This window comes from Vanellus vanellus (assembly GCF_965231255.1).
Source record: "Vanellus vanellus genome assembly, chromosome: 23".
NCBI classification, from domain to species: Eukaryota; Metazoa; Chordata; class Aves; order Charadriiformes; family Charadriidae; genus Vanellus; species Vanellus vanellus.
Genome location: NC_138928.1, coordinates 248,807 through 260,813, shown reverse-complemented (window position 1 = coordinate 260,813; position 12,007 = coordinate 248,807). Strand labels below are relative to the sequence as shown.

General features: G+C 51.2%; 1 protein-coding gene across 10 annotated transcripts in view; it reads right to left on the bottom strand.

Annotated features, from left to right (window-relative positions):
• The window catches only part of CACNA1S (calcium voltage-gated channel subunit alpha1 S), a 48,290-nt gene extending 38,256 nt beyond the window's left edge, over window positions 1-10,034 (bottom strand). For 9 of the 10 annotated variants that reach the window (XR_014269980.1, XR_014269981.1, XR_014269982.1 and 6 more), the window contains exons 1-2: window positions 9,756-10,034; window positions 4,714-4,819 (exon numbers count right to left, since the gene is read on the bottom strand). Coding sequence is in view for 4 of the 10 variants with exons in the window: in XM_082494402.1 (XP_082350528.1) it covers window positions 4,714-4,819; window positions 9,756-9,916 (267 nt within the window). In the remaining 6 variants the exon portion in view is untranslated. Of the gene's footprint in view, window positions 1-3,485; window positions 3,520-4,713; window positions 4,820-9,755 lie in introns of those variants that run through there. The other variant, XM_082494406.1, reaches the window with a different exon arrangement.
• Window positions 10,035-12,007: the final 1,973 nt, after the last annotated feature.

Sequence of the window (12,007 nt, the reverse complement as noted above, 5' to 3'; positions counted from 1 at the left end):
AGTTGGACTGGATGATCTCCAGAGGTCCCTCCACCCTCAGCTGCTCTGTGATGCTGTGATTTTCCTGCCATATCACCCAGCCATAGGTCCTCCTCTCCCATAAAAAAGTGACAGACCTGGGCTGGAGAAAACCCAGGGCTGCAGAGATGGCAATCAAGAAAGCAATAAAACCTCTTCAGCAGTTACACAAGCATGGAGGGGCCAGGCCCTACAATGAGTTGTTTCCTACTGCGTTTCACTCACTCGCTGTCCATAGCAAGTCCACAGACATTGCTCCATGTCCCTTCCCTATCACACCAGCTGCCCCACAGGTGTTCGTGGGACACCTTTATGGCATTCCTGAGGGCTGTCACTGGACTAGACACTCTAGGTCTGCTTGGTTTGAAAAGGCTTTGCTGGGTCCTACCACCTCAGCCAGTAAAACCATGGACAGGAGAATGAAGCCTTGCTGTGGACCTGGAGACCATGGGGTATCCTACTTAATGGTAGCAGCTTTGGAAGCTGCTGTATTTTTACTGGCATGCAGGACAAGCGATCAGCTCTGCTGGACAAACTGGAGGGCCAGAGCTGCGTACCAGCAACGGGCAGCAAAAGTCACAGCTGGGATCTTAGCAAAGGGGAGGTGAAATCCTCTTGCCAGCTCTGTCCATGGGGGAAGGAACTTGAAAGAGGGCAAACTCGTGATGGTAGGGCTGTATACGAAAAGGCTCCCGGGGTGGCTGCGCACCTGTAAGTAGGGCAAGGAAGGGACGGCAACACAGGGATCAGAGGGGCCCGGCTCAGCTGCCTACCCAAAACCCCAGGCTGAGCCACAGGGGCTGCGAGGCTTGCCAAGCCACAGGCTGGGCAGGCTGCCAGCCTTTGACAGTGGCCCCAGCCCAGAGCGAAGCGGAGGACTGAGGCAGGGGAAGCTCATTCAGCTGCATCTTTATGTGCATCCCTCAAGACTCTGGGTAAAAGAGCAACAGTAGTTTCTGAAGTCCTGCACACTGAGTCTGTGCATGGAGATGTGCAGACATGTGGTCTAGTCTCACAGTTGTTAGAGGACTCCAGGAGATCAAGGATGACCCCTAGGCTCTAGGAAAGCCACAGGTAATCAGGACTTTCCTGCAGTGAGTGACCCTCAAGGGACAGACACCCGACCTCTAATGGTTGGATGTGATGATCTAATGGTTGGACTCAATGATCTTAATGGTCTTTCCCAATGTAAATAATTCTATGATTCTATGACAGCAAGTACTCGCTCTTCAAAACTAGCACTGGACCAGCAATCTCTGCTCAAGGACTGCCAGACATGAGTCAGCCGCCCAGATGTAGCTGTTTTCAGTGCTACTGGAGATGCCCTGCGCTATACAAGACAGCCCTGGGGTGGCAGATGTTACACATGACCCACAAGCAGGTCACACCTCTCCAGAGCAGCAGATGCAGGTCTGAGACACCTGCAACAGCATCACCCACCTATATTCCTGTAACTGAATTGTGCCTGGGGTTGTGTTCAGGCTTTAAAACACAGGGGTGCCCTGACCTCTGTGGCTGAGATGCAACCCAATACAACCCAAACTGGTGGGATTTTCAGAAACATACTCCTTTACATTAAACATCTGTTCTACCTAAACATAAAGCTGTTATCTGTGATACTAACAGAGTGCCTGCATGTAGGCCATTACCTGTGTTATTGAGTGTCTGCTGAACAGCTTGAGCTCCAGCTCTGTCCCCCGCTCACCAGGCCCATGTTCTACATGCTTACAAAGCACATGGGCCTCAGCCCAGCTGTTTTTGCATGCTTTGAAAGGGTGGTCTCCTTCTGCACAGTCACACTTGGGTCCCATTAGTGGGATAGAACAGGTAGTTTAGTGTGTTGCAGCATGTCAAACACTGCCCACCAAAACTGCAGGAGGAGACCAACCACCCTAGGAGACAAACCCTACTCTAAATATGCCTTTATTTCCCCGTTGACCATAAATGGAGTTCAGGCAGCCAGCTCACATGCAGACATATGTATATTCTTGGGTGAATTCCCTTGAATGACCTGCCTTGCTAAACACGTTTCTGAACTTGCTTGCTCCCGGAGCAAGGCTTCTAGTGAAACACAAACAGTGTGATTCGGAGCTCACTGACAATTCTGGAAACTCAAGTCAAAGTGAAAATAAATGCTGTGAATTTTTGATCAAGTTGAAAAGTCAAAATCGTTCCATCAGGATCAAAGAAAATATTTTGATTTCATTAGAATGAGACAAAATTAGACAAAAAAGACTTCTGGATCAGAAGAAATCTAATCTATAAAAGAATAATAATGAAATATGTTGAAATTAAACAACTGTATTTCCTCTAGTATAAAGTGAAATGGATTCATAGAAGATTAAATATACCTTTTTCACCCCCCATAATGAGTTCTGCTTAACAAATTCTAAATCTAGGGTAAACTCAGTGCGCAAATCTTCCCCGGGTGGTCCTGGAAAGACAGTCACAAGTGTGGCTGCTCTCCAGATTTTCCAAACTTGCAGGAAGAAAGGGGCAGCAGAGGTCTTCCAGGAGATCCTCCCTTGCTGGAGACCCTCAGCTCTAGAGCAGAGTGTCTTCACTGCATTAAGTGCCTGGGATGCAGGAGGCTCCTCTGAAGGAAGTTCGGACTGGCCATGCTCCTGCGCACCATTAGCAGTGAGCTCTGATGAGAGTGACCCTCGATCCTGCCTCCACAAATGACATGGGGCAATATCCTCACTGCTCTGACTCAGTTTCCCCTCACACGTTTTGCCTCCTCAACAACTTAAAGGTCTTTCGATAAACTCAGTCCTCTCCACAGAGGACTGGGCAATGATGAGAGCCAACTGAATGAGTGACAGGGAGAGATTAAATGCATCGCAGCATCTCTCTGCTCCAGGAAGAAATGCCTCCGACAAGACTTTGTTCCACGACCTGCGGGCCCCGTGCAAAACACAGCCCGATACCCGAGGTGATAGGGTTCTGGCTCACCTCTGAGCTAGGATTGCTCCTACAATGCCACCACAACATGAGGACAAAGGGACATGCAGAGTGGGGATTAAAGAACAGAAGCCTGGGGCTGCCAGGTTCCTCATACAGAGGGCTCTTGGCATGGCAACAGGCTAAAAAGTCCCTCAATAGGATAAAGCATAAGTGATCTAATATACAATAAATATAGACAGATGAAATTTCATTTATGCATGACATTACTCAGTATAGGCCTGCCTCCCATTAATGGGAAAGGCTGTTGGTCCTTCTTGGGCAGCCCAGGAGCACTGCGAGGCGGGTTGCTGCCAGGTTGTTCCCCCCATCGTGCCACACTGCCACATGCTGCTGGGCTTTCTCCAGCTCTGCCCTCACAAGCATCCTGGTCTCAGCCAAATTCCAAACCCTCTCCCAGTGGGAAGGCCCCATCCCTGCTGTCCCCACCTCTTGCTTTCCATGCTCAACCTGCACCGAGTTTCGCTTTGCCTTTTTAACCTCTCAGCTGAGGTAACTGCACCTTCCTTATCCTGTTATGCCCTCTCAGCCAGGGAAGAAACCAAAAACCACGTCTTGAGCTTAACTCTGCCCCAGAGAAGCTGGTCAGACAGCGCACCAGAGGCTGAATGAGCACCCCAGGAATTAGCTCTCCGTGGGTATTTTTAATTGCCCTCCTCTGTGGACCTGTCTTGGTTTAATTTTTAAAAGACATAACACATTGCCAATAGTGACCCTTTTCTTCTTTTTCCAAGGAAATGGAAGTAAACAGTAGCTTCACTGCCTGTTGAGAGGGAAAGAGATGAAAACACTTTGAGAAACTAAAAACTGTACAAGTAAAACCTTACTTTGTATTTTGCATCTCAGATTCTTTGACTGCTTTAATATTTTTCCCTGTAGAGTCTCTAAGGAACAGGCAAAAACCAGAGAGGTGCTTTTTAAAGTCACAAGTTGCCAGCAGTACCTGCACACAATACACCCCACACAACACTAAGGACTCCCGAAATTAGCAGAAGAGAACATTTCACTAAAAAAGCGCAGATTTAGATGCTTTGATTCAGTCACCAAACTCAGCTTCTCATTGGAAATCAATGTGGATTGAACCACAGTGGGGATATGAAGAGAGGAACGGGGTGGCAAACTAAAAATAGTGCAAACTATTGATTTTGATCACATCAAAACATCTTATTCTTGGCAAAACAGAGTAACTAGGGGGAAAAAAAAAAGGAATAACTGATTGGAAAGCAGCAACCTCTCTGCTTAACAGAGGTTTTTTTTCCCTCTTAAATAAAAAGCTCCAAAATTAAAATACAGTTTTGAAATGAAAGGTCAAAAATTTTATTCCAAAAATGCTGAAACAAAACATTTGAGCCTTTCTGGAACAGGATGTTTCCTTTTGGAAGTGTCACAATAAAAAATTGAGGGAATTTGTTCTTTTTTTAGCATCAATTCTTCCTTCCTGTGTACTTCACACACCAACATGCTGCCTTTGATCTCAACCTAGGGCTGGTTTCAGCCCCTCTGAAAACCCATTTTGCAGTGGTTTCTCCACCACTCTGCCTCCGTGTGACTTTGCAGCATCTCTCGCTGGACCGACGACACCTGACTGCGCCCCACTGGGCAGCAGCAGATGCTCCCACTACAGGTATTACCACCTTGCACCCATGCCACACTGAGCGGACCAGCTCCGCAGAGCCCTCGAAGCTGAGCACCTGGCTGTCCAGCAGGGCAGTGGGAAGGGATGTGTCTTACCAGGCTGGAGTTGGCAACATTGGTGTCATCCTCAGGCATCGGCAGGTAGATGGCCAGTGCAACACAGTTGGCAAAGATGGTCAGGAGGATGATGATCTCGAAGGGTCTGAGAGGAAGCATTAAGAAAAGGAGACAGGAAGGAAAAAGCAGATACAGCCCTGCCCCTCCACTGTCCTGTCTGGGTATGTGTGGGGAAACCCCACCGGCTATGGGGAAACAACCTCCCACTGGGGCAAAGAACCAGACAGAGAGCAGCCAGTCAGACTTCACCACACAGCCCCAGTTGCTGCCCATTTCTTGGGTCCCCGAGCAAGGAGGAAAGGGGCCAGGATGAAATTCAAGGCCTGGACGCTGAGCACATAGCTGCTGGAGAGGGGCAGCTTTGACACCAGACATAAGGGGAGAGGGCACAAATTAAAAGGCTGCAGTGGAGGAATAACGAGGGGATGGAAGAGGTGTTAGTTTCCTCATCATCATCCTTCAGTAAATCATCCTGAAGGATCAGGACCCTCTTGCATAACATAGGCTCTTAACCAAAGCATTACCCTTCGGAACACGCTAGCCATGGCTCCCTCTCTACCCTGCGTCTGTGCAGGAGACACTGCTGAGTGGCAGCTCTTGGGTGGGCCATGTCTCCCTGACTAGAAGGCATCTAGAGGCAAGACAGCTCAGCCAGGGTCTCCTCCAGCAGAACATCCAGCGGCTAACAACCCCAGGTGTCCTACAGCCTCTGTACCCCAGTGCAGGCAGTGCTCCTGTGACTGTCCCCAGGACTGCCATGGGCTGGGAGTAATGGGACTGCTCAGCCTGAGCCCATCCCACTCCCTAGAAGGTGGAATTGTGCTGTTTGGGCCCTATGACATCTCTGAATAAATGGGGTGACTTGCTGTTTTCCCCTGAAGGCCCTAGGACTTGGCACTTGGTCACTCCCAGGCTCCTGCTGCTGTCACTGCTCTGCCAGGGCCCTGAAACAGCATGGTCAAGCTTCAGCTATCATGTTCTTGAATTTAAACTCCAGCTCCAGGCCCTTGTCCACAGCCAGGCTCTCACCCCGCTCTCTATTCCTCCCAGCGTGGTCCAAACCTGCCACCTTGTGGTACCTTGGGAATGCAGTCGATATCTGGTCAGCAGAAGACAGCCATCACCTTTTGCTGTGCTGTGCCCCAGTCAACCCCATGTGTCCCAGGGAGCTCCTCTACCCATGGCACCCCACTGCCTTGCTCAAAGCTTCCTCTCCTTTGCTTTGCAGGGTCATTCCACTGCAGAGCGAAATGACTTTGCAGCTGCGCAGCAGGCTGTGTGGAGGCCCAGGAAGGCCACAGCACCGAGGGAACTGATCACTCCCTGCCCACAGCAGGGAGATAGCATGGGAGAGCAACTCCTGCCGCTGCTCCAGACAGTTTTGACACACTTTGGAGGGGGCCGTGCTGCAGCTCTGAAGTGCTTGTGCCAAGACACTGCACCATGCAACTATGCACATACCTAAAAGCAAAGGGGTCTTTTCCACTCATCTAGTGGCCTCATGCTGCCAGAAGACAACTGGGTACACCATGACACAGAAACCTACAAGAAACATTTTTGGTCACAATGCTAATCTCAAAGCTTCCTGGCCAATAATGTTTCTTGATGAGTACATCTCAGTTGTCCCTGATCCACTTGCCTTGCCTGTATCCCTGCAAGCCACTGAAACTAAAAGCAGATGGAGGAAATGAAAATGTTGGTCCAGCTGCCCACTGGGCCAGACTCACCTACAGTGTAAATCAACAAATAGTGATGAGCCAACACCCACACTTAAGACCACAGCCAGTGCCTACCCCCATAAACTCTTTTGAGACCTCTCATTGCCACCCCCACTTGTAACTACCAACCTGCCATCACAAGCTAACTGGCAAATCTTATCCAGTGGGTTCAGAGGCTCCAGTACAAGACAGGATTTCCCAGCATCCCCATCTCACTTGGGACAGACCTTCCAAAGGAGAACAGCTTCCAGCAACACACTCTGTGGGAACACCTACAGCTCAGCCATGCAGACTGATGTCACTACAGAGCTCAGCACAGCCCTTGAAAGTCTGTGCCCCAGCAGAGAGGCTCTGCAGCCATACTGACACTTCCCTACACCACGATTAATCAGCTAATTAGCTCAGCTTTCCAGGTAATTATGCTGAGGCCTGCCTTGGGCTGCAGTGGCCATACCACTGTCCAATCCAGCACCATGGGGCAAGGGACACCTGGGGAGCATTCTCTCCATATTGGCCTGCTGAGCTGGCTGAGTGCTGTCAGTTGTGTCTGACGCTCATCACACATACTCTGCCTTTTCTGGACACTTCTATCCATCAGCTTTCTGGCACTTTAAAAACTAAAGTCAGCTGGAAAAGCTGTTCTCCTCTGTGTTCCAGGTTAGGGGCTTCCCTGCCTGCTCTGACAGGGTGAGAAGAGCAGCCCTCCTTGAAGGGTGACCTATCTTGTAACTGGAGCTGGAATCAGCTTGCTGCTGGCCAGTCTGTCACTGTTAATAGGTGGGAATGCAATGGGACAGCTTGAACCAAAAAAGAGGCACGTGGTGTCATTGGGCATGGTGCCCCTGACTCTTGCCACTGAGCCAGAGCCTCAACATCCTCTTCATCTCCTTGTCCTGCAATCTCGCTTCTTTCTCTCCAGCAGCCTCCTGCCACACAGCATCCAAGGGCCCCAACATCTGCCTTGCAGTAGGAATTAGGCCCTTAGTAACTTGCAGTTCTGTCATCATTCAAGGTTCCTTGTCTCCTTGCTCATCTGCCTTGAAGTCCTACCGGCTGCAAAACGACCTGTGACACCACAAAGCTAGACATGTCCCAACAACCATCAGCATGCTGGGCCAGCTGCTGAGCACACAATACCCAGCGATTTGCAGAGTCCCCAGATTTCCTTGTGCTAACAAATGTGAGGTTTGAAATGTGAGCAAATTTCAGCATAAAAATCCCTCTGCCTCAAGCCAGCCTGACTTTCACCCACCCTAGGTTGAGTGCAGTGATACTCCCCACCCTCCAACTGCCTGGAAAAGACCCTGTCCCATTTGCTGGGGCTCAGCTTTGTGCTCTGACAGCAGAAGCTATACAGCAGAGATGGGCCCAAAGAACAGGACTGCGTACTGCCATACTGAATCCAGATGCCAGGTATCCCCACAGAAAATGAGCACAGCTAATCTCCCCTTGGCAGTCTGCCTGGCCCTGAAGACCATAACAACCCGCAGGAACTGGAACAACCCTGTCATGCCTTGCAAACCCTGATCCCTGAATGAGGAGAGCCAGGTGCATGTGGGTATAAATACAGCTAGGCACAAGAGAAGCGCTGGAGAAACCTGATGCCCTGGATCATTTGTCCTGCACAGGTCAGAACCACCTGCACCTGCAACCTTCCTGGTGGGACACGCACCTCTCCCCTCCACACTCCCCTTCCAGGGCACCAATGTGGGAAAGACCCCCTTTGTGTTGCACACTCTCTCTGGCATGCGTTGGCCCAGGAGGAGGAATGTGTTTGAGCATGTTGGAAGATGTAAGTCCTATTTCCAGCTCTTCCCCTGCTGCTAGGGTGTATGCAGAAGTTTATTCCATACTCAATGCCTATTTAAGACACAGACACAGTTTCCTTCCATGTCATTGTAGAACAACCCAGTCCTCAAGCTACACAAGTAGAAACAGAGAATTCCCCAATTTCAGCTCTGCTCCCTCTCCTCAAAGTACAGAGAGCCCCTTTGCAGTGAAGGAACAAGGGCTCAAAATCCATGGCCAGCACAGGACCCCCACCATGGGGGAGAGCATATCCTGACTGCCTGCAAATAGGCATTGTAGGCTTTGAGATGCCATCCTGTCTTGGATGGCATCTCTGGCAGTGTGCTGGCATGGTTTTGGTGTCACCATAGCACTACGTCTACAGCAACACAGCCAGCCTAAGGCAATCAGGCCACTTCTAAGAGGACCAATGCCTGGCCAGGGCTGGGATGATCCTGCCAAGGCCAGGAATATGCAGACAGGTTCAGCAACTGAAATGAGAAAAGTTGGGGAAGAAGAACTGGATTTTCTGGAAACATCCCCAGATTCCATCATTTTTGCGTAAGCCCAAATGTTTTGCTGAAGCCCAAGGGAAAAGTTTCACCTCCCATACCCTTCCCTACCATAAAATACAGGTGAACAAGGCAATATCTAATGGCCTAAAATACTTCCTGGATGGGGGGCAGAAACATGACATTTTGGTATTTCTGAGCTCTAACGCCCCACTGTTGATGGCCAATCAAAGAGCAACCACCCAAACCCCATCCCTAAATTAAGCCAGAGGAACAGAGAGGTATTGTCCCCCTAAAGAGTATCACTCACAAAAGCCTTCCCCTGTGACAGCAGTGCCAAGGAGGAATGGGAAAGTGGGGGGCTGAAAAGGCAACGGTGTCGGCAAGGATTTGGGGGATGCTGGCCAGCCCCCACCACCGGGGCAGGGAGCAGCTGCAGGATCAGGCATGTGGTGACACACACAAACAGCCATCCTGAGCAGCTTGCCACGGTCTCACCACCCACCCCCAAACCTCTTCCCTGGGGCAGCCTTCTGTCCCCACCTCCATCCTCAGCTCCGTCTCCCCCAGCCTGGCCCTCCTCCTCTGCCTGGCCCCATTCCCACCCTGGGATGGGCACTGTGCCCCCTCCTCATTCATCAAACCCTCTCCCCTCCCGACAGGCAGTCCCGTTCTTCCCCAGGACAGTTCCTGCCAGCACAAAATGCATTTACTCCCACAAGTCCCTTGCCACCCAGGCTGTCCCTGACACCACCCTACTGAAGGTCCCCACGGCCTGACCCACTTTTCAGCCCCAGCTTCCCCCACAAGCCTATTCTTGCCCCCAGTTTGCACAGCTGTTGCCTTTACTGATGCATCCTGCCGGGGCTCCCTGAGCGCCTTGTTGCCTTTTACAGACCTTTTACAGGCATACAGCACAGGCTGACAGCTCTCCTGCACCCCAGCACCCCTGCTCATAAGCTCACACACAGGTGCTCCCATGCCCATGCAGCCAGAAGGATACTTCCACTCCACAATGCTGATGCATGCCTTCCGCAGTGGGTTTTGCAGGGTTAAGCAGAAGAGAGCCCTGGCTGGCCGGGGGGCTGCTGGTGGCACCGGCTTCTTGGACTTCTCCTTCTGTTGCCTCTTCTTTACATCATCCTCAGGAGAAGCAGGTTCCATGGTGTTTCTCCCCTAGCTGTTTCTCCCCCTCCTGCCCCACGGCTGAGCCCCCCTTCCCTGGGTCCCAGCCTGATGGATCTCCTCTGGATCTCCCTTCCTGTGGAGTCTGCGTCCTCCGCGCACTGGGGGAGGCAGTGGGGAGTGAGAGCTGGAGCCTGCACTTGCATGTACAAACACACAAAGCATGAGTTTAAATTTAGATCCTGGCCTGGCTGCCGGGTGCTGTCACAGCTCCTGAGGCAGCAAAAGGGCCCCTGCAGCTGTTGCTTCTTTAGCCGGTGCATTGGGAAGGCAAGCAAGTGCTTTGCATGCCACGGAGCTGGGATGGGGGTGGGAACAGGCTGCCCAGCCATGGGCACACTGCCTCTGAAAGAAAACAGCCTTTGTCCCAGGTCAGCTCTTTCTCCAGCTCCCCCAGCCTCCCTTGCCTGAACTGGGAAGTTGGGCTGCTTCCCCTGAGGAAGCTGGGCATGCAGCCCTTTTTGCTGAATCACATTATTCAGGGTGAGATGGAGAACCCAACTATGACCGGTTCCTAAAGAAGTTTACCCCATAAATGGATTAGTCCCCTCTCTCTGCAGGATTTCACCTTCATTTGGCGCAAACTGCTCAGTTGAGCCCTGGACCCTGGGGCTGTAAGGCCCCTGCAGCTGGGCCCATCTCACTGACAGGGACTTTGACTCCAACCTCAGAGCTCCAGGGAACCGCAGCAAGTCCAAAAAGTGCTCTGGCTTCTTTTTCTGGAGGTACAGAGGAAACGTTTGGCTGGCACCGGTCACTCAAACAACCCCTTGCTCAGTCTTGCCTCCCCAGTCCCGCTTGCAGGGTATGGAAGATGCCTGGGGATGCAGAACCCAACAAGCCTAGGCTGGATTGTGCCCTGGCCCAACAGGATGAATGGTATGGACAGTTATGGTAAATCCTGAGCTGGAAGGCAGGCAGGGAGAGAGGCAGGTTATCAGCACCTCTTCACAGCAGGGGAAACTGAGGCACCAGGAAGGGGTGCTCTTGGGGTTTTCTTCCTGGGGTTTCCTGAAGCAATCTTATTGCTTAATCTTACAGTTATGTCCCATGGCAAATGCTATCCCTGCCCTCCAGAGATGTTAGTCTGATGTGACTGGTCAGCTGTGCCCCAGTCAACCCCATGTGTCCCAGGGAGCTCCTCTACCCATGGCACCCCACTGCCTTGCTCAAAGCTTCCTCTCCTTTGCTTTGCAGGGTCATTCCACTGCAGAGCGAAATGACTTTGCCGCTGCGCAGCAGGCTGTGTGGAGGCCCAGGAAGGCCACAGCACCGAGGGAACTGATCACTCCCTGCCCACAGCAGGGAGATAGCATGGGAGAGCAACTCCTGCCGCTGCTCCAGACAGTTTTGACACACTTTGGAGGGGGCCGTCAGTTGTAAAGGGGTTAAATTAGTAACCCATCCCCTCCTACACCACTCTGCCACATTTTGTGCAAATCATAGAATCATAGAATCATAGAATCAGTGAGGTTGGAAGGGACCTTTAAGATCATCAAGTCCAACCATTAACCTACCCTGATAAAAACACCACCACTCCTAAACCATGTCCCTAAGCACCTCATCTACCTTTTTCTTAAACACCTCCATGGATGGTGAATCCACCACCTCTCTGGGCAGCTTATTCCAATGTTTAATAACCCTTTCAGTGAAAAAATGCTTCCTAATATCCAATCTAAACCTGCCCTGACATAACTTGAACCCATTTCCTCTTGTCCTATCACTTGTTGCCAGGGAGAAGAGGTCAGCTCCCATCTCTCTAAAACCTCCTTTCAGGTAGTTGTAGAGGGTGATAAGGTCTCCCCTCAGCCTCCTCTTCTCCAGGCTAAACAACCCCAGATCCCTCAGTCGTTCCTCATAAGGTTTGTCCTCCAGACCCTTCACCAGCTTTGTAGCCCTTCTCTGGACACGAGAGTCAAATCTGGACATCAGAGTCAAATCGTTCCTGCTGAGGGCTTCAGCACTGTCTCCACAGTGAGAGAAGTGTGAGGCAGGTCCACGCATGTTCCCAATGACCATTCAGTCCTCATTCTTCCCCCTAAACCCTAGCGAAAGCCAGGAGCAGCAAGG